The sequence below is a fragment of the Camarhynchus parvulus genome, chromosome 1A, assembly GCF_901933205.1.
Source record: "Camarhynchus parvulus chromosome 1A, STF_HiC, whole genome shotgun sequence".
Lineage (NCBI taxonomy): Eukaryota > Metazoa > Chordata > Aves > Passeriformes > Thraupidae > Camarhynchus > Camarhynchus parvulus.
This window is the reverse complement of record NC_044586.1, coordinates 27925869-27948247: the sequence shown is the minus strand read 5'-3', so window position 1 is coordinate 27948247 and position 22379 is coordinate 27925869. Positions and strand designations below refer to the sequence as shown.

The window sequence follows — 22379 nt, the reverse complement described above, 5'->3', positions numbered from 1 at the left end:
ATCCAGTCATTTCCTCAGTTTTACATGAGACTGTTACCATTTTCCTTCTCTTGGCCTTCACTGGCCTAGTCTACTGAAATGATAAAATGTCTGGAAAATAAATGGTTTCTGACTTCTGAATATGTACCTACCCACAGTCCTAATATAAAATGATCTTCCTTGAGGCTTGATGTAACTATGATTACAGGGAGCAGATGCTGTTCCACACTGAGTGATTCCCAGTATGTGTATATCACTTTCCTTCTGTTCTGAAAAGCAAGTTTCCAAATGCCTTAAACACTTTATTAAAATAAAAATGTAAAAGCTGAAGTCTTGCCTTGTTTTTGAGTTGAGATTGTTTCCTCCTCTTGTGTTCTGTCAAGTGGGAACCCTGTGCAGCTGAAAGCAGGTGACATGCAGCAAGAATTTGGCACGGCAAAGGTCTGCTTTGGGATCTTCAGAGACTGAAAAAACAAATCTGAGGAGAAAAAGCAGTTCCTAGTGACTGATACAAATACTTCTGTTATGTCTTGCTGTCCTGACAAGCAGAGCACATGGTTCAGGCCTAAGGAAATGCAGAGGCACCAGCTGAATTTGAAGAACATCTTAAAAATTTCTCAGGACATGTAGTTTTGGTAGTGGTATTTTGGTATTTTTTTTTTTTTAGTTGGAATATGGTCTTAATGAACTGTGAATTAAAAAGCTGTCAAGGTGTTTTAAGGTTGTGTTCTAGGGGCTGATGAAATGCCAAGCTCCCATCTGAGGGATTATGGAGATGTGATTTAGCATAGTAATTGCAGGTGTAGTGTTCCTGGTTATGCCAATCTCTGGAGAAAGTTACAGCTATAGTCCTGGTCTCATGATCACTTGATACTCAAAAGCACTGTTAGTAAGAGCTCCTAGACTTGTTTTCTGGAATTAAATCTCATTTGGGTATTTGTGCTTGATCTTTACAGAATTTATCACTTCCCATTTACATCTTTCCTTTCTCAGCCATTGTGCTAGACTGCTGCGCATATCTGAATGTTTCAATTGATTATACTGTCACACCTTGTCCCACCTTAGATATGATGATACTTTGTCATTAGAACAGAGCTGGTGCTGGAGGCAGCTTCTGAGAATTGTGCTGGGGCTAGCCCTGAGTAGCTGTGCAGGTGACCTGATGTAGGATGGCAGAGGGACCAGTCCTTTGCCTTTGTCCCACCCACTTAATGCGAAGTATTCAGTGTGTAGCATTAGCTTCTTTTGAAGAATTTATCTATAAAAGAGAAATAGTCCTTAGAATTATTGTTTAGATTCAAATTAATTTACCTAAAATGTGCATGTACTATGCTAATATTTTTTAAATGTTAGGAGTTATGCATCTTGGTTATTTAGTTTACAGAGAGTTTGACTGAGTGTTGTTCTAAAGCTGTAAGAATACTCTGGAAGCACTGGCAACATGACCTGACTTGTGTGTTGGTGAAAGTAGTTCTACTTGTCAGTAACACTCCCAATGGGAATGCAAGCTGTGAGACTCTATTCCAAGGATGTGAATAATTTAATGTGTTGCTGTACTGTGTTGGGTCACAGCCCAAGACAGTGGGTTGTCTTGTTTTGTATTTTCAAGCACTGACTTGCCTGTTGAGTGTTTATGCAAGCTCAGATCTTTATTTTTAAACTAAACCATGGAGAAAAAACTAAAAGGTTGCTTTTGTAGCATGCTAGGTTTTTTCAGTAACTCCAGTCTAGTTTAGTAAGGTGGTAGCAGTGTAAAACTATCCTTGGTGTAGCTTTAATGTTCACTATAAAAATCCAAAGACTTACAAAGGCTAAGCAGTTGAAAATGATAAGATTCAAGAGGCATATTCTTAAATTAAATGAATTACTCTTTCTGGACCCTGCTTTCAATGTACAGGGAAAAGTACTTTTCACTGAAATACCTGTCTGAAATTCAAATGCAGAGCAAGACCTTTGTTCATTTAATTTCAATTTTCTACAAATTGTAATTAGAAAATTTATTTCCTTTTGCACTGCTCTGCAAGAAACTTGAAGTATGATCTTTTGCTGCAGTTAGTGACATTCTTCTGGCTTATGTAATTGCCCTTGAGCAACATCAAAATACAATCGCTTGGATTTATTCCATAGTCTTAAGTGTGAATTGCTGGGATAGCTCCTCCTGCTAAGCCACAATGATGTCAGTGTTTCGGGAAGAGCTATCATTATGAGATCCCTGTTATTGGTTTGCCTCTTCACTGACCTAAAAACACTTCCTTGTGGCATAGATCTCAAACTCTAACTGTACACAGAAAGATGAGACATTTGTTAAGAAAAGCTTGAGTTAGCTTACTTAAATGGGCACCAAAATAAGTTATTTCAAAATGTGTTGAAGCACAAGGGCTTTAGGGTGACAGTTCCTGATGTTAAGGCTGTTCTGCCCTGCCTGGCTGCACCAGACTGGTCACACTGCCTTTCAGAAGGCTGCCAGGCTGATCACAGGTTAACTACAAAACTCTGAGCTCCTGTTGCTTGGGTTTGTTCTTCTATTTCCCACTTGTAGTTGGAGGGAAAACCAAGAAAAATACAAACAAGAGGGGAACAAAAAATGGAAAAATAAGAAGCTGTCACTTTTTATACATTGAGCTATTAGAATCTGTATGAGGTTTTTTTATTATTATTTTGAAACAGTGCCACAAAATGTAGGCACTTCACAATTAATTTTTTGACATACTTTTTACCTGATTGTATTTCATGTCAGCAGTCTGAAGACTGAGACAGGGCCTCAGAATTCATGAAATATATATAACTAAATATTTTGAAAAATCCTTCCTGTCACTTCAGTCTGAGGAAAGTAGATAGAATGGTGTGTCAAAAGCTGTGGTTTTTTGTTCATTGAATGGCTGCAGACTTAAGCAAAACCATGCATCCATTCAGTTATAATCTGTCCTGCATCTTGTTTTAGGAAGATACATGAGTAGAATGTGTGATGATTGAGAGGGAGTCCCTCTATTAGTGGCATCTGAAGTTACATTTACAGCTCAGATAAAAGTGTGGATTTAGGTTGTGTGGGAAGCAACATAGAGACAAAGTACCTGGTGGTGTGCACTGGTGTGGACGGGGAGTTTTGGGGGCATTTCCTCCTCTTATCATCACTCTTCCTGTCTCTATTTACAACTCCTCTGGAATTGTGCTCAGGCTGCAGTGGGCTGCTGAGGAGAGGTTGTCCCTGTTCTGGTCTTTCACTTCTCTTCAGCCTGCCAATCATTTAACTTTTGGGTTTTTATCCCCCAGGAGAGAGAAAGTCTTTCATATCAATGCAGTAGCTGCCAACTTGAGATCAATATAATCTTAGCTGTAGTTATTTTTAACAGAACAGCATAACAATCCATTATGCTCCAAATAGGTGGGGTTACTGAAGGTTTTATTTTATTCTCCTGTTCACAAGCAAACTGACAGGAAGCAGATGTTCTCCTAGTGCATTCTGAAGTTAGGCCAGACACAGTAAGTGAAACTTCCTTACAGGTACTTGGGTCTGAATTAACAAGAAAATCAAATGCAGAAGTAAAGGATTTGTCTGCTGTTATTTATTTAACTTTGGCTTTGGTTTTTGGTTTGTTTTTTTTAATTGGAATAATTTCTGTTCCTTTCAGCAAGGCATCCTGTCAAAACTAGTTGAGATTTTTAGAAGCTGGTTTCCTTTTCCACAGTATAAGAAAAATGATGACATACTTCACCGACTGGTACGTGATCACTTTTTTTATTTTTCCATTTCCTTTCCTAATCCACAGGTCTTCCTCTCCTCTGTATCTCATCCTCTGAACATCATCTTTGGTCTGTATAGTTGGTTTTGGCTCTACGAGTGTTACTTATTCTTTAGATGATACTAATTCTGGTTTTCAGTTACTGTGCCAAATTGGGCACAAGAGGACAGGAACAGTATCAGAAGCCAGGTTAAAGATGTTCAAAAGCTGGAAGATAATAAAATACGTGAGAAACTTAAGAAATTATTGAAAGCTGAAATGAGTTTAAATGCAGTGTAGGTACCCCTTTGGTGGAGGGCAGTGGGGAGACACTGACTGAGAAAGTCCTTATGTTGAAGCCTAGTTCCTTGTAGAGACCACCTGAGACAGAAGGTTCTAGAGCTTCAGCTGTGTATTGCTTCACCCTCTGTTTCAGCTTGTTAGCTGAGGCACAGCACCACTACAGTGCAGCTCTACTGCCCCTGGACCCATCCTGGCTTCTTTGTTTCTACACTGCTCTCTACAGGGCTTCTGCCTTTGAGAAAGGCAAAGCAAACTTTGTTTGCTCTTTCTCTGTAGCACCACTTTCCAGTCTGGGCTTGTCTCAGATCTGCTTTGACTTGTATCCAGCTCCTTCATGCTCCTAGGATGGCTTGCAAATGTCACTTCAGACTGTTCCAGAATCTAGAATTTTGATTTATTTTTTTCTACCATGTTGTAGGGATGATGGCTTCAAATGGAGCTTCAAAAGAAAATACTAAGCAACATGAGAAGTTAGAATTTTCCATTTCTCACAGAGTTCTGCTGTATCTCAGTTCTCCTTTATCTCAGGAGGACATAATTTCCTCTGAAAATCTCTCATTAGTGATCTTGGATTGACTTTTTTCTTCCTCCCTCTTCCCCTATGAATCAAGGGTATTAGCTTAACAGCAATTTTTAGCCTTACTTTCTTGAGATGGAGGCATATGAAAGAGCTGGAGAACATGGAAAACATGTTTGTCCTGCTGCATACTCCAGCAGAGTACTGAAATGACACAGGATGTGTCGGAGGAGGGCAGAGTTTCCTCTTGCACATAGTCCTGAGACAAATGTTTTCCATTAAAAGTAGAATGAAAGTTATCTGAGGTGACATCTGTGCATGGAATTAAATTTCTAAACTAGCTATCTTATGGTTTCATAAAGAATCTCATTCTGTCAGTGACAGAATGAAACAGATTTTGTACTGTGAAATGTCACATTTGTGTTAAAAGTTTCTATTAGAGACTTTTCAGACATACTCTCTTTTTCTTTCCTGGAATTAGCTAGATTCTGGGATGCACATGTTCAGTGTTTGTTGGGTTTTGTTATGACATTCTTAACTTGAACTAATTATGGTTTGGTGCAGTATGCAAATAAAAATTTCAGGGGGCTACTCTGATGGTTGTATTTGTCTTCATGAGCTCCATATTTGTCTTCAAGAGCTATAGTTGGGACAAAAGCAGCAAATGCTAACGGTGTCAAATTCGCAACCATGTAACTCCCTAAAGCTTGCCTGAGGTTCAGTAGGTGGGAGGGCTTCAGAGCCCCATGCTGTTTCATGTTTGGATGGAGTTCCTTTCGGAAAGGTACAGATTCCTGCAGGAGGGTATTCCCCTGCCTTGGCTTGGGGCTTTGATCCAGTGCACTGACACTGCTGTTATTAAGTGTCCACAAGTGATATTTATTGACCAATTAGCAGTATCTCTCTTTCTCTCTCTAAGTTTTCTTTGTTTGTTTGTTAATGATATAAATGATGTCATGACATTAAAAAAAAAAAGTATTTTCTGTTTTTTTAATTGGCATACTCTGTGGTGTGTTTCCACTTATTGTTACTATCTGGGTCAGATCAGAAAGTCAGTGTGATGCATCCTGCAAGCCCGAACTGTTAGGTAGTGTGTGAGCTTTAAAGGTTAAACAAATTTAATAAAAAAGTAGCTACTTGTGATATATCTGAAACATTTCCCTGCTCTGGGAACAGATTGTTGTCAATGAAGTGTAGGGTGTGTGGGTGTTTTTCTTGTTCTGCTAACTTAATTTTAAGAATTTACATATTCTTTACTAATGCCTGTTTTTTCTCCTGCCCATTTGTATGTGGTAAGGATGTTGGATTTCGATTTGACACGCTCCGTACCATCCTGCAACAGGAAGTTCTGCTGCAGGAGGATGTGGAACTGATTGAATTCCTTGACCCCAGTATCCTGTCTGCAGGGCAGTGTAAGCAACAGGAAAACAGACAGCTTCCAACGCTACGCTCCCTAGCAACTCCTAATATTTGGTATTGTATTGAGGATATCTACCATTATAGTCACTGAGAAACTAGCAAAAAATATATTGTGCATTCTTGATATAAAATGCAACATTAAAGTAACTATATTTTTTCTCACGTCCTTGGGTCTTTATTCTTCTGGTCCCCAGATTTTTGTATAAGCATGTTTTTTCCACTGTGCATTTTATTGAAAGAGTGAATTTTAATCTGACGTAGCTACATGAACATGAATGAATACTCCCTAACTAATATATTCTATAAGGAGGAACTAACATAGTTGATTAATTAATTAATTTCTGGAGCTATTTAGAGGTGATTTTGAAAATGAGACATGAGTGTGAAGACTGAATTAAAAAGTGTTGGTTTTGGTGTGGTCTTTATAAAATGTGTTGTGTATGAGGCAGCAGTATCTGAACAGCTACCACCTGTATTTAAAAAATAACAATGCCAGTGGTGGTTCTGACAGTGTCTTGCTTGGAAATGTGGTAATCCGTAGGAAAAAATATCACATAATATGGGACAGTGCTATTTTCTCATATATATAGTGAAAAAGTAGACAAAATTATTATAGAGTCACACCTCAGCTGTTTAAGTTGTGCCAGTATTGATGCTCTCTGTCAAACAAGAGAACTTTTGAACCAGATTTTTCTGGTCCTGGCATTATTCAGTTTCTTTAACTTTCAGCTTATAAAGTACACTTAAAAAATTTGTGAATGTTGTTCAACTTCCAGATGACATCAAGTTTATGTTTTCATTAACCAGAGGTCAACAGTACCTTGGAGAAATACCTTGAAATTGATAGAAAATCCAATAAAGACAAAAGTTTATTGCTACACTTGGGAAGGAAAAGTCAAGTTAAGAAATACCAAGTGATGAATAATTGGGTATGCAGTACTACTCCAGGAAAGGATCTGCATATCTCTGGGATGGAATAGTGTTATGATATGTACAAGGTGCTGATCAGTCATCATTTGTTCTGTTCAGAAAAGGGAAGGATATGAGGAAGAATAATGCATTTAATCTGCCAGTGATTCAAACTGGGACTTGAGGGAAATCTTCTGAACTCTAAGGATACTTAGGAGTTGGAATAGCCACAACATGGGTTGTGGAGTCTCCATTTTCATCTTTGGCCTGTCCATGATGATCTGGGTCAACCAACCAGTAGCTGAAAATGAACAAAGTGAGCTGTTAAATCCCTTCTAGTTTTTCATTGTTGTGATTTTATTTATTTTATTTGTGGTACTTTTTGTTTTTTTAATGTACCAAGGAAGTTAGAGACTGTGTGTCTGTCCCTTTCAGAGGTAGTTACATATTTGGAATATTTTAACCCTGGATTTTTACTAAAACCTATTGGTAGCCAGTAGCCTTAAAGAGTTAACACTTGTAAAGCTGGTTGAAATTTGACCGCAAAACTGTCCAGGAAATAGAAAGCCAGAGATTGTGCCTTATTTTAGAAATGGAAAAATATTCCAAGTCTATACTTCCAAACCTAAATGCAGGATACACAGCTTGAAGGGATGAAGGAAAAAAATGTTTTTCATTGAAAATATTCTGGAAAAGTATAGTCGTAATGCACCTTGAAGCTGGTATCCCATCCATCTCTCTGAAGAGTGTGATTATTTTACAAAACCATGTAATAATATATATGAAACACGGTGTATTTTCTAGCAGTTATTTATTTATGTTGAATTTTTATAGAGGAAAATAACTTTATAAGGTTTTTAAATGTTTTTGAGAAGTAACTGAGATACTAGGAAATCTATTCTTTACAGATTTTCAAAAGGTGCCAGTTTTTTTAAAAGATTATTCAAGCCATCTTTATAAAATTGTGTTAGAAACTAGTGGTGCATTAATGTCCAAGTTAAATGAGTCAGACTCTAGAAAAAATACAGCTGGCACTAACCGAGGGATTTGCTACCAAAAGAAACATGCCCTTCCCTACTGTACTCTTGAACCTGGAAGTACAGATATTACAGTTCCTACACACCCTGGTTTATAATGCTGAGTAGTCAGGTTTTTTCCTTTTTTAATTTTCTTTTCTATTTTTTTAAATCATGTAAGTGTGTAAGGGAAACTGACCTTTCAAAGTGATACATTACTCTCCTACTCATGCTGTAAAAAAGCTGAAGAAAGGTTTCCTTAGAGTTTACCAGCCAAGTAATATCATGTACATATTCATCTAAACCTGTCACAAGGAGTAGTTTTTAGTGTTTACAGCTCCCATCAGGACTTACATAAAAGCTCCACAATAAGATCTTGTAATCTCAAATGTAACTGAAAACTTGGTCATTTTCCTACCTGTTGCCCTGAGTAATGTGTGGTGGTGCTGCTGTCTCTGTTTGCAGGGATGTCTCGCTGTTCCTTGCCTTTGTAAGTGCGCTGCTCATGTTCCCTTCGTGGTGGGAGGAATCCTCGTGGCTGCTGTGCGCGCCCCTGCTGCTCTATGCAGCTGCTAGAGTGTGGGGCACGTGGAGGACAGCCAAGCTGCAAATGTCCCTGCGAAAACACTGCATCCAGCTGGAAGAAACAGTGGCCAATAGCCGGGCCTTTACTAACCTCGTGAGGAAAGCTCTACGGCTCATTCAGGAGACTGAAGTGATTTCCAGAGGATTTACCCTGTGAGTCTGTAATTCACTTTACTTATCACATGGATCCATACAAACCAGCTGTCGTCTAAAATTGTCTTGTTACACTGTCTCCCATAACAACTGGAATTACTGGAAAACATAATACTTAAAGGTTTTAACTTACATGAAGTAGTATAATTACCATTCATAGCAAAAGTATGAATTCTAACATCTCAGTGTTAAAACCCCGCATCCTGAAGGTTAATTAAGGCTCACAAAACTCAGGTACCTTTGGAATGTCCTGCATTGCTAGCAATGAAATATATGAAGAAATGGACTTTGAACTAAGTTAACTATTTTGGAGAGTCATTTAGAGGTTTCATTTTTACATTACCAAATTGATGTAAATAAACTGATCTGTAAGTAATCACTCATATTTTACAAAACAGGATGACATGAAAACCATTCTATTTTTATTTGAAAAATATGTCTGAAGTAGTGAGAACACAGTAATCAGCAAAAACCATCAAACATCATTTCCCACCTCAAGTAAAGTTAACATTAGTCTTTTTTGCTTGCATACAGGTGTTGAAACATTTAGATTCTTAAGTTATTTACTGTTGAATTTGCCTTTCTTCCACTTAAGGGATGCAAAAGTGCTCTGATTATTTAGCTCTTGTAGTTATTTGGTAAGTTTTGCTGATTTGCTGTGTGAAAGGACATCAGAAAGTGTTCAGTGTATGCAGTGATTCCAAAGCCAACAGGCCTGTTTCTATGCACTCTCATTGCTGCGGATGCTTTTGTGTTGTAACCACCTAAGATGAATCCATGTGTGCCAATTCTGCTTAAGGCTAAAGGAGGTGGGAAACTCCAACACCTAAAATACAGTCAACTTCTTTCTAAAAAAAAATGAAAAGTTCCCTTGTGGGCAACAAGGTGTTATCTGTGCCAGACCAACTAGTCTACATTCAGACACATTCTTACATGCATGTATGCAACTTTAGACTTAAAAATTCTGGATTAATTTTTTAGCTTGAGATGCCTTCAGTGTATTCTACTAAAGAAATGTTTCATTCTGCCTTTGGAATGCATAAGCATGTCTTCAGTCTGCCTAGCTATGTGGTTTTTGTTTTGGTCTGGATTTTTGCTGAAGAAGCATATACTTGAGCAATAGGCAGTCTTATCTTTGCAAACGGGTTCTTAAAAGAAATTATTGTTCGGGCTTGTCCAAATTACAGATGAGAAAAACATTTGGATTTTTGCCTAAGTTTAAGCAAACGAACTTGTGGCCAATGTCTAAATTGCTGCTGCCTTGTTGTTTCACTACATATCTTAGATAACAGATTAACAAAAAACAGACTGGTCTTTAAGCTGATGCTTGATCTAATAGCTTCTTTACTTGAAACTTTGGCAAGCTTTTCAAAAGACTTGGGTATATGGATGGAGTGGGAGAAGTTTGACTGTGCCAGCATCTTCACTGGAACAACTGTACAGTATAAAGAACTCAGTGCTGTACAAGTTTTGGGTTGGTTTAGCCTAGAGGAACTTCTAACTCCAGAGTGTCCTTTTCTGCATCCACATGTGCAAGACATGCTGTTGTACAGGGCAGTGTGAAATTCTGTGTTTTGAGTACCTCTTGGAGTATGATCCAAAATTCTAGTTTTCCTTTTTCCCCACAATTTTCTACAGTAAACCAGCAGAACAAAGTTTAGTGTTTTCTCCCGTAGTAAGGTTATCAAATCCTAGTGCTTTTTCAGAAGGAATCTCAAATCTCATGGCAATAGAAATGGTTGCATTTAAAAAGTTACTGAGTATCCTCTTGTGTTATTTTACATCCTTGAAGGAATGAGATGCAGCATCCTGGTCAGTGTTACATGTGCAGCTGTTTTAAGGTACTCCTGATTCAGCATAGGCTTGTGCATTGACCACATTGTGAGTGGAAAGACACTGCAGTTGTTATTTAAATAGTGCCAAGTTCAGACTTTGACTGGTTGTACTTAGCTAAACTCTGACAGGGTCTGCAGCTTTGGCCTGAAGTTCCTCATGGTCCACTGCTGGTTTTCCTCCCCATGACACCATCCGTTCCTGTTCTCACAGGCTAATTTACACATCCATTGAAATATCTATGGCTTTGCTTTATTCTACCCTATTTGCCCCTTATTAATTGATACTGGACTGTCTCTGTAAATGGTAGATTATTACTGATGAGGTTTTGGTCAGTCCTCTATAGGTTAAGTGGTTTATTGCTGTGTGGTAGTGCCTGCTATACTCAAATAGTCAAACATCCTTTTGCTTTCATTCTCCTCCCAGTAAAACTGACTGCAGCCACAGGAACCAGAACAGGAATTAGATCAGGAACTAAGAACTTGAGCAGGGAGCTTGGATTAGATGGCCTCCAGTGGTCCCTTCCAATCTTAACTATTCTGTGATTCTGTAATCCTGTCAGGCTTCTCTTACATTAGCTGCTCTCAAAGACAAGTTGATATTCCGATTCCAGCCTGGCCTTTGGAAGTGTTTAAGGCTCTGTTGGAATCTCAGGTGTGTCTGCATGGTACCAGTTCTGTAAGGCTGAGACGTCACCTGGGTGGCTTGGATTACAGAAATTGTATAGCAAAGGTAGGGCAGGGCTCTACTCAGGCAGAAGGGCAGTATTTCTGTCTAATTGCTTCATTTGCAATTAGCCAAATGAAGCCTGATCACAGGTTGCAGCCTGGAATTTCTGGAGGGTAATGAAAGTATGCCCATTGTCTTGCACATCATAAAATAAGAACTGAAGGAATACATAATGGAAGACTGCAGCAGTAAGCAGCAAGTGTTTGTTCCCTTGCTTGTCACCAAAATAATTTACTTCTTTTCTGAAATGTTCCCTTTTTACTGTATTTTAAACTTGAATTAAGCTCTGTGAACTTAATACATATGGATGTATATTAGCATCTTTAGAGAACTGCTTTCATGGTGGAGTGCAGGAATAGATTTTTATTAATGTGTTTATATAAATTTGTTAAAAGTTGAAAGCCAATTTAAGATTTGGCTTGTAAAATTAATGTAGAAATATGTTGCTGTTGTTCTATACAGTAAAATGGGTTTGGAGCTGTAGAAAATGGGAAATTCACCCTTAAACTTTCTTTGTTTCTTGCTACTTGTGGCTGATATGCAAAGCTGATAACATTTTGATAACATGTAAGTCCAATTAAAATACATAGAGGATAAGAGAGAGACTTTTTACAAGGGTGTGTGGTGATAGGGCAAGGGAGAATGGCTTTAAACTGAAATAGGGCAGGTTTAGATTAGATATTAGGACAAAAATTCTTGACTGTGAGGATGGTGGGACAGATTGTTCAGAGAAGTGGTGACTTACCCATCCCTGGAAGTATTCAGGCTGTATGGAGCTTTGAGGAGCCTGGTGGAAAGTATCCCTGCCCATGGCAGGAGGTTTGGAATTAGAGGATCTTCATATTCCCTTCCAACCCAAACCATTCTGTGATCTGTGAAGATAAATGAAACACTAGGAATTTAGGGATAGGACATGCCTGACAGAAAGACATGTAATAGATTCTACTAATTAAATTAGTCAAATAAGGAAGAATTTTTTTATAAAAAGCACTGAAACAATCCATTTCAGAAGGAAAGCAGATTGTTTTGCTGCATATTGCCAGTACATGCTGTGCTTGAGTTATGCTATATTTGTTCTCTATAGGAGCTGGAAAAGTCTGCATCACTGGAGTAGAACATAGATCCCTGGTAGAAGAATTTTGCTCATTTTCTTTGAGCTTTCTTCTGACAATTCACATAGGCTTGGGTCTACAAACTGATGTGAGAGTTTATACATAAACACTTCCAGTAGTTACTTCCAAAATCTAGGGAAAGGTTAGAGACTGGGATGTACTGCATTACATGTGTGTTCCCTAGTGAAAAATACAGCAAGGCTAGCATTTTAAATTTACATTTAGAAATGAAAATGAACACAGTTTGGTTTTTATTTTTTTCAGATTTTAAAGTAGTTTATGAGATGTTATATAAACCATTTTAATAACACATAATTTTAAATGGTATGCAGATATTTTATATAGTATTTCAGCTAGCATATTCAATATATGGCCATATTTGGCATGAATCTGCTTGTGTTAATGGTGTTAAACATACTGATATATGGTTCCAGCCTTGCTCACTGGGTGGGCTGCTCTGGTTTTCATATTTGATAGTGAAGGCCACAGGCTATTTCCCCTCCCAGTCAATGTGCAGCATGGTCCAGCTGAGCGCATGGAGTATGACTGACATTTTCCCAGCAGTGTCAGTCTGCTGACTTGGTCAGCTTTTTAGTCAGATGGGCTACAGAAGTAGTTACCAATGCAGCAACCCACCTCTGGCTTACCAGGGACCCTGTGTGCTTTTCCCTTTTAAGTGACTGCACATGAAATCACCTCTTCACCCTGCCCTGGGAAAGGTGAGAACAGAAGCAGGCTTCCAGTCAAACAATTAATCATAACTGATTGTCCTGTTGTCCAGACCATGTTCATTCCTGAGCTGATTCTAGTAAAATCAGTCCCAGTAAGTAGAGTGCACCTAGGCTGTTTCCAGAGTCTCAGTCACAGGTTTGACATCAGATTGTACATGAAAAGATACAGCTGGAGCTTAAAGTTCCACAGACCTGTTCAATGTTCACCCAGAACACAATTCATTTTATTTCCAGATGAGATGATTTCTTACAGTGCTAAAGCAATCTGAGTTATATTCTAATAGGCAAATGGCATTGTTTCTTTTAAATGGTATATTCACCTGAATAGCCAGACACCAAATGTATCTTCCAATATGCTTGTGTGGTGTATACATGGCATGTGTTTACCTGTCAAGACTCTCATAGCTCCCATTTATTGCATGATGGTAAAATCTATGTCACTTCTGAAATAATACTTTTCTTCACCTAGAAAACTTTCTGCATCAGGAACGTTAAAAGAATGTAGTGTTTTGTATGGAAAGCTATGTGTTGGCACCTTTTTCCTTCAAAACTTATTGAAAAAATAAATTTGGATATAAAGAGGTATATGTTAAATGCATGTTTATTAAAACTTTCAAAGCTGACAGTGGGCTTGTAATAGTTTTGTATCCTGATTGAGATAATGTTACAGTATGTCTACCATTACTACACAATTTTGGAAAATTTTAGAGAAAATAAATGTGCACAGGAGTTTTGCCAGATGAGAATAAATTAAGGCTATTTACTGAGGAATCCTGGCTGCTTTCTGAAATTTTGATTAAATATATCATTGAGATGATCAGGGTTTAGTCTCATAGTTACTGAGAGATTTGAAAAAGCTTTCTAAATAATGAAATAGGAAAACTGATGTACTGTTCTTTAAAAATACTTTAGGACATCTGTACAGTTGTATCACATTTTACTTTTCAAGTTTGCTTGACAGGGTCAGTGCCGCTTGCCCATTTAATAAAGCTGGACAGCATCCTAGTCAGCACCTGATCGGCCTCCGGAAAGCCGTGTACCGATCCGTCAGAGCCAACTTCCGAGCTGCAAGACTGGCTACTCTGTACATGCTGAAAAAATATCCTTCCTCTAAAAACCCACCACCTCAGGTAGTCCATGTTGCCTACTGGCACTTGTGTTGAGAGTCAGGATGTCTAGAAACGTACAGTATCTAATTACATACCTAAACAAGGGAAAGAAAAGGTAGCTTAGTAAATTGGGGCTTGTGTTTGGTTTGGAACGTGCTTTAAATTTGCCTTTTTGTGTACTGTGCTGTGTGATAAGATGCAGTGCACTGAAAACATTGTATCACTACTGACACCCATGCTCTGGTGTAAGTGCTGATGATGTGTTTCAGAGCCCTTCAAGATTTTGTTTTATAATTCCTCTTAGCCCAAAATATCCCTTGCACGAAAATATCCTCTTCTCTGAACAATATGGCCTTTCAGTCGACACCCCTGTGTTCAAAGGTAAGTTGATTTTCTCCTACCAAATTAACTGCAGCAAATTAAGCTTTTATGTTAATGTATATCTCAAATATGTTAGAAGGAGATCAGTCTAATGAACCTGTGACAGAGAATTAAAAATTTTAGGTCACAGCTTTATTCATAGTGGTACAAATTGCATAAACTTGTTATGTTATCATTCTCACTTCTATTCAGTAGAAGTTCAGCAATATTTGCTTGTGGCTAGTGTACCCTCTTTTAGTTAGATAGCTGCCTTCAGTGAGTACAGTTAAATAATTTTGCCCTAATTAAAATTTGTTCCCATGTAGAAGAGAAAATATGCAGTCATATTTTAGCCTTATACCAGGCAGTTGTGTCAAACTTGGTAGACCAGTGATTTAATGAGATGGAAGGTCATATTGCTTACATTTTGTGTGGAGAGACCGTTGGGCACTAGCAGAAAGAACTCAGCATTTGCTCACACCATTCTTGCTCTGATTTGTTCGTGGCAGCAAGAGTGCGTTGCTCAAAATCACAGAACAAAATCCCATAGAAAAGAGTATTTCTCTTTTAATTCAGAATCTGTCTAAGGTTATAGCAGGATGCAATGGCTGAAAGAGTAAACTAGGAATTAGGCACTTTGGGTAAATATTTACAGGATGTGGCACAGACCAGTCCAGAAGCTTTCTGCACTGTCCTCCATTGAATTGTGTGGTAACTCAGGCAATGCTTCCCTCGGCATGCTAGCTGCTTAACACTTTTATTCTTAAGAGCCTTGTGGGTTCTGCATCATGGGAATCTGGTGTAGTTTTATACAAGCTGAATGGAGGAAATTTTGTAGCTTATGTTACTGGCTGATGTTAATAATCTCATCCTCAGCTGATGCAGAATGGTCTGATTTGAACTGTTTTGATAGGTAGGACTTGGGCATTGGACCACGTAAACTTAAAAAGCTGGGATTTTGTTGTGAGGTGATGTTCTTCACTGTCAAGGCATAAATAGTGTTATTTTTTATTAGTGATAAAGCCAAACATTGGATAGTAGTATTTTAAACTGAGTGATAGAATAGAATGCGTATAAAATGCGATCTGTCTTTGAGATACACTGGGCACAGGGACATTTGCAAATTTCCTGTAGTAAATCTAGTAAAAACTTGTTGCTTCTGCTCTGTAAAGGTTTAGTTATTGCATCATGAACTGTTAGAAAAACCTGTACCTTTAACTAGGGAGAGGAAAAGTTCATGCAAGAAAACAAGTAAGCTAAACAAAAAATAGTACCCTCTTGAGATTATAAAAGCCTAAATTGCCATGCTGAAATAACTGAGTAGAGACACTTGGGCATTTTTCAGTGCAAGGTTTCTTCCTTGACCAGCCAGTTCATCACATGCTTAGCTCACCCTGGTGAGCAGGTGAGAATTGTAGAAGAGCAGCTTGGATTTCCCAGGGATCCGGTGAGGCCCTCCTGTTAGATCTTCAGATGGGAATGTGCTTTTGAAGACTGAAGTATAAATGTTAAATTGTTACATACAGGGATACATTAGCATTCTTGTTTTTCTGTAGGTAAATAAGAGTGTCTAACCTGATAAGAGGTTAGACATTCACTGTACAGTATTTTATTCTGGATTTGTCAATTCATTATTAAGTAGCATTGCCTTCTCTTTTTTCAAGCTAATAAGGCATGTAAGTTAAACAGATGAATGAAATATTTTCACAGAGACAGGAAAATTTAGCTAATCTAAGATAGTTAGGCTTTAGTATTTTGGCTTTAACTACTGACTAGAAGTCAGTAGAGCTAAAAATACTACAACATCAAAGAGCACGAAGGAAGTGTGTTCCTGTATATAATGGTGTGTATGTGTTTAAACTCTCTAAATGTCTGATCCTTAGGAAGCTAATGGGGGCATGGGATCAGTTCTCTGCTTTCATCTGTCAGATAGAAATGGGAGTGGAAGGGCTGCAATAGAGGAGGGCAAGGCAGGAGGTACAGGAGGCAACTGGGAATCCCTGGCTGAGATACAGCATGGGTAAGTGGCTCCTTGGTCAAACCTCACATTTGAGATGTTGCCTGGAATTTATTTTTAGCATGACTTAGGATTCCATGTGTGTCCAAACTGCTTTTTGTGGTGTTCATACTGTTGGAAATGCCATGTTGCAGGAAAAGGCTAACAAGGAGTACAAGTGATTTCTAAGATTAGTGGTCCTGAAGGGTTTTGACCTGACTTTTCAATTTCTGATGGAGTTACCATCCTCATCCTATGTGCTCCCTCTGCTGGGCATACTGTCAGGTTAATTCAGAGTAGACACCATTTACGTCAGGCAGCTGCTAGTGACAGTAGCAATATTCTGATCCTAATTAATTTACATTGCAGGGTTTTGTTGGAACACTTAATAGGCTTCTTCCTTTCCAGACATTAGGAATAAAGGAGGGAGAAATATGGTTTTTTATATCCTGGACACTTTGCTTTACTGTTTCCTGGGACACAGAATATTACTTTTTCCTGCAATGTTCTTCTGCTTAACTGGTAAAAGTCTCTTGAGCAAATCAGTTTTGCAAGTTCAGTCCTATGAGAATTTAGCACATGGAAAATTTGGGTGTGAAAGCAGATGGAACTCATAGCTACCCCTTGAAAACACATTAGATGGACAAGAGACAAGTGTTTCTAATTGGCTTTATGTGCAAGAGATGAGAGCATTCAGTTTTTAGATCAAACTATAAATGAGAAACAAATATATTAAATTAAGACCATATTTTCATTAATGCTTTACAAATATATATATATTTCCGTGGAACAGATGTGATTTTGTACTTACGGCGATAGGTTTATGTTTCTGTTTTAAAATTAATTTTACTATTTTGTGACTGGGTAACTATGAGAAAACATGCAAAAATCTTGAACTGTTCCTTCCCAGCCTGAGATTATCCTAAAATTAGTGCCATTTTAAAATAAATGCTGCCTAGTCTATGAATTATTTTTTCTCATTTCTGGTATCAGTTATATTGGGCTTGCTTCCTACTTTTTAAGCATTCTTGAAGACTAGAAATGTACATTTTCCTACTGTGATTTTAAATGTGCTGAATGGTGTTGATAGATACCAGTTTGTCTTTCATCCTGCCAAGATCAAAATGTCTTTACAGTGATATAATCAATAAAGTTAATGTTATGACACAGTCAGGGAGCTCCTGTTCTTCACAGAGCTCTCTGAAATGTCAAAGACCTTTTACTGTAAAGACCTCTCTGAGAAGTTCATCCACAGACAGACCTCTCAGTGAATTTACATCCTGAGTTTAGTCTATAACACACAGGCTACCTTTAAAACTTAACATTGCACAATTGTTCTCTTTCCTCTGTCAATTTCTGGTTTAAGATTGACATGAACTATGTCTTGGAAACTCAGTATTTAAAAGTAAGCTGTTTCACTCATTCAAAAGGGATGCAGGGATTTTTCATCAATCTACTTCGTTTCTTTTTATGTATTTGTATTTTGACATAGGTGTTTTGTCAGTGTCATATCTCTCATCCTTCTAAGAGCCTTTAATACTTGTGCTTCAAATAAGGATTGCAAAAGAGGATTCAGGTAGATTTGGGATGAAAGTATGTGATTTCATAAAAATTGCCTGGAATGAGAAACCTTATTAAGTATTTCTTTCCTTTTGTGTATGTTTAATGCAAAAGTGGCTTTGTTTACCACCTTAACTCCAGCTAAACTTACCCTCTGAACTCGGAGAGTGACAACGTGACCAGCTACATCTGTGTGGTCCCCTTTAAGGAGCTGGGCCTGGGACTGAGTGAGGAGCAGGTCTCTGAAGAGGAGGCACACAATCTGACTGATGGCTTCAGCTTGCCTGCACTCAAGGTAAGCTCTCCTAGAAGGGATTAATGCTTCCATACAGGCTTCTGGTGAAAATCTTTCTGTTGTCATGAAGTCCTGTGGCTTGTATGTCTTAGCCTGTAGCGACACACTGAATTGAGGGTAAGGTGTAATCAGTCAGGCTCTTACCATGTGTTCTACATTTATCAGCATTCATCTGATTTCTTTGTACATGTAGAGAAAGAGAAGTTACTCAATACAACATTAGGATATTTTTCTGCAAATCATGGAAGTTCAAGTCAGTTGTTCTATAATCAGCTTGATCAAGCCCCTTAAACCTGATTTTTTGCTCTCTGATTTCACCTGATCCCAGCTGAATAAAATAATTTCTGGATTTGTACTTAATTCTTTTTTAATCTAATCTCTTGATGTGAATAAAAACAGAGACATCAAAAATCAGAAATTAGTTGTAAATGCCAAAGGGAGTAGCTGCATTTAGTCACACTGAGAAGCAGAAATCATAAGCTTGGACCCCTGCTGCCGTGAGCCAGTGTGGTTCTTTGATGTTTGGAAAACTTTAAACTGAACAGAGTGACAACTATATAATGACCTTTTTATCTATTTTGTTTTGAGATGTTAGGTTTTTTTTGTTTGAATGAGTCAATTGGAAGGAAGATCTAATTTGAATGCAAGCTTTCTATACTCTAATGACCCTCTGCCAGGGCAGTTCCCCTTTAGCATTGTCTTTTTAATGGAAAATTCCATTATTATATGACTTCCGTGTTTCTCTGGGGTTGGCTTTTGTTACATTTTTTTCCCTTAATTTATAGACCTTGACTTCTTTTGTTCTGACAGTAAATGCTACCAGTAATAGTGATTACTAAGCTTTGAGGCTTTGTCTAATTAGCTTTAAGCTAAGAGCTACAATAAATAGCAGCATTTGGGATTTTTTTTCTTGCACTTCATTAGCTGAAGTTCTAGTTGCAACCATGTAAGCCTGCTAATTTACCCACTTCTTTTTAAGCACAAGAAGCCAGTAAGAGGTGCCCAAGTTTGTAAGCTAAGCCTTTGTTTACCTGCAACTTGCAGTCATTTAACTGAACTCTATTTTAGTTAAACTGGGTAGGATGCTTTCTGGATACAAGCTCATGACAACTAGAAAATCTCAATTTATGGTAACTCATAAAAGCTAGCAATGTAGGCTGGGTGTGGTATAACTGAACCAAGCTAAATTAACAAAATCAGTCCTAAGCAGATTCCTTGGGACATATTTGTGTGGTGAGCCTTGGATGTATGTGCAGTCCTCTTTGGTTTTGTTTTTTCACTTTGAGAGAATTTGCCTTTATAATAAAGTGCTGGTCATGCTAAGCCATATGACAAATGTAGCATGTGTCTTTTGGCTACCTTGTCCTTGAAGTAAAGCAATTTAAAGAGTGAAAATTTTTCACTTAAGAAAAACATCCCAGTTTAAGCTGAGGAGAGCCAGGTGGATATTTTGTGTCAGCAAAGATCATCAGTAGTTACTAACAGAGCAAGCTGCTTGCAACCATAAATACATCTGGAATTTCCTTTTCTCTTGTCGTTGTGCCTTTTTTCAGGTAGGTTTTTAAATATTATTATCAGTTCCTGAAGTCCACTATTTCTGTATGCTGTTTTTTTACTGCCTGTGATTTATGTCTGGTGGAAGGGATTGGTCTTCTTTTGTGCTTATTACAGCATGAGCTTTTGATTTTTTTAGCCAGGGCACCACACGTTCAGGGACACTTGAGTGATTGCTGCCCATTTGTTTGCTTTGTATTTTTGCACCCAGCCAAATCATTCTTGCATGTGTACCCCAAATTAATTTCATATAATTCATGTATTCTTTTTTTCTCATTAGCATCTTTTGTAAATTGAGATTCTTTTTTCTTTTGGCATACTTTCTCAGTTTGCATCCAAGTATTTTTGATGTGATGAGTAAATGTTTTGCCTTCCTTGGTCTGGAATGCTTGTGAACAAGTTTCAGTCTCCACCTCATAATCACCTACAGCTGATCCCTTTTAATAAGGGCCATTATGCAGAGAAAAGTATCATAACCTTTCCTTTTCATTTTGGACATAAAAGGTGCTGCTGTACTGTCATGGTCTGCTGAGTAAACTTTTCTAAACTAAGAAAACAATTCTTTTCATTTCATTGGAAGTGGAAGTTCTCAAGAAATTGAAATTTTGGACTGCCTTGCTCCTAGATGGACTGTCCTCTTTAGTATCATATATAACATTGTGAATCAATCCATTTCTTAAAAGACTTTCCTTCCTTAGTAGTATTGGTGGAATTTCTTACTTTGGCTGAAAAAAGAAATAAGTTAGCAGCTCAACTTTCTTCAGATGCAGAATATTTTTTTTGTTGAAGTACAGTGCAATTAGGCTCATGTTTCAAGGTTGGGTGTGGAGCAGTGTAGTAGCTATTAGATTGTAGAAATGACAGCTTGGCCTTATAAAGGGAAAAATGTCTTTGCTGCCACTGGAATTTTGGCAGCCCTTTACGAGCCGTAGGGTATGTGGAGATTATAGCAAATAATGAAACTGGCCGACAGGAATATGACGTTTTGGACTCTGACAACTTCATGAGCATAATTGCATTTAATATCCTTCATCAAGGAATTAACAGTCACCTAAGGTTCACAAGACCTGAACCTCACTTGGTCTGGAATACCCTTCAAAAACAGTCAGCGGATTTTTGCAGTTTTTCAAAGTTCCCGTTGCCGGCCAAGGAATGTTTTCCCATGGTGTATCCGTACATTTACTTTGGAAGTAGATGTACACAGGTGCACGGAGCTAACTCTCCCCTGTTTTGCAGGTCCTCTTTCAGCTCTGGGTAGGGCAGAGTTCAGAGTTTTTCCGGAGGCTGGCGCTGCTGCTCTCCCCGGCCAACGCGTGCCCCGAGCCCTCGGTGTGCCCGGAGCGGCTGCCTCACCGCATCCTGCGCGACGTGGCCCAGGGCCTCCCTGCCACGCACGCCGCCTGCCTGGCCGAGCTCCGCAGGAGCTACGAGTTCTACCGCTACTTCGAAACGCAGCACCAGGCGGGCCTGCAGTGGGCAGCCAGGGGCAAGCAGCAGTGCAGGGAGCTCAACAGCCTGCAGACAGCCGTGCGCAGCCTGCAGCTGCACCTCAAGGCCCTGCTCAATGAGTGAGTTTACACCTGAATTAACAGAAGGATTTGGACTTGAAGTTCTTTGGGTTGTCAGCTTGTATCCTCAATTAAAAGTAAAAAAGTCTTTGCGGTCATAGCCATATCTTCACACAGTATGGGCTCAAAGGTTTACTATGGAATCTGATATTTTTCCTGGGTATTCTTTGAGTATCTGAAAACTTGAAGATAAGCAGTGCGCTAAAATTTTGCCTTGCTTTTGTGACTCCCTTAAAAAACATAATTATCTTCCATTGATTTTTCCACATACCAAATGCTTTATAAGAACATTCAGCTCATACTAACTAACTAGTAAATATCCCTAAAGATTTGTCACTGCTTTGGTGAAACAGTTGAGACTGTCCTACTCCTTTAACCTTACACGTAAGAATTACTATAACAATTGTAGGTATCGCCTTGCTTATCTTATACATAAGCAATGTATCTTGATGTAGAAAAAAATATTTTAATTTTAAAATTTTGGGGCATCTTTGAGGAATTGACTGAGTTGGGTTCTTAAAACTTGAAGGAAATAACAGTATATTACTTAAATAATTGAAAGAAAGGTGAAGTCAAATATTTATTATTACTACTGTTTGTCTCCTTATTACTTAGGGTAATAATTCTTGAGGATGAGCTTGAAAAGCTTGTTAGCACTAAGGAGACGCCTGAGTTGACAACAGAAGCCCGTCAGGTTCTGGAACAAAAACTAAAGTTTATTCAGCCTCATATCCAGGCAAGCAACAGCTGCTGGGAAGAAGCCATTTCTCAGGTGGAAAAAATGAGTGGAAGAAACCCAAATAAAAAAGGTAAATATGAGAGATTAATTTAGCACCTAATGGGATACACTTCAGAAATGAAATGATCAGATGAATCATTGACAGTGTTCAGCCTGTGTATCAGAATTTTAGCTGAAGAAGGTCTTAAAACCA

At 38.3% G+C, this 22379-nt stretch overlaps 1 protein-coding gene across 8 annotated transcripts in view; it reads left to right on the top strand.

Annotated features, from left to right (window-relative positions):
- VEZT (vezatin, adherens junctions transmembrane protein) overlaps nt 1-22379 on the top strand; it is a 61150-nt gene that overhangs the window by 16137 nt on the left and 22634 nt on the right. For 3 of the 8 annotated variants that reach the window (XM_030959419.1, XM_030959428.1, XM_030959424.1), the window contains exons 3-9: nt 3609-3698; nt 5816-5991; nt 8328-8600; nt 13955-14104; nt 18178-18325; nt 21116-21447; nt 22063-22256. In XM_030959419.1, coding sequence (XP_030815279.1) covers nt 3609-3698; nt 5816-5991; nt 8328-8600; nt 13955-14104; nt 18178-18325; nt 21116-21447; nt 22063-22256 — 1363 coding nt within the window. Of the gene's footprint in view, nt 1-3608; nt 3699-5815; nt 5992-8327; nt 8601-13954; nt 14105-18177; nt 18326-21115; nt 21448-22062; nt 22257-22379 lie in introns of those variants that run through there. The other 5 variants (XM_030959420.1, XM_030959427.1, XM_030959421.1 and 2 more) reach the window with 4 other exon arrangements.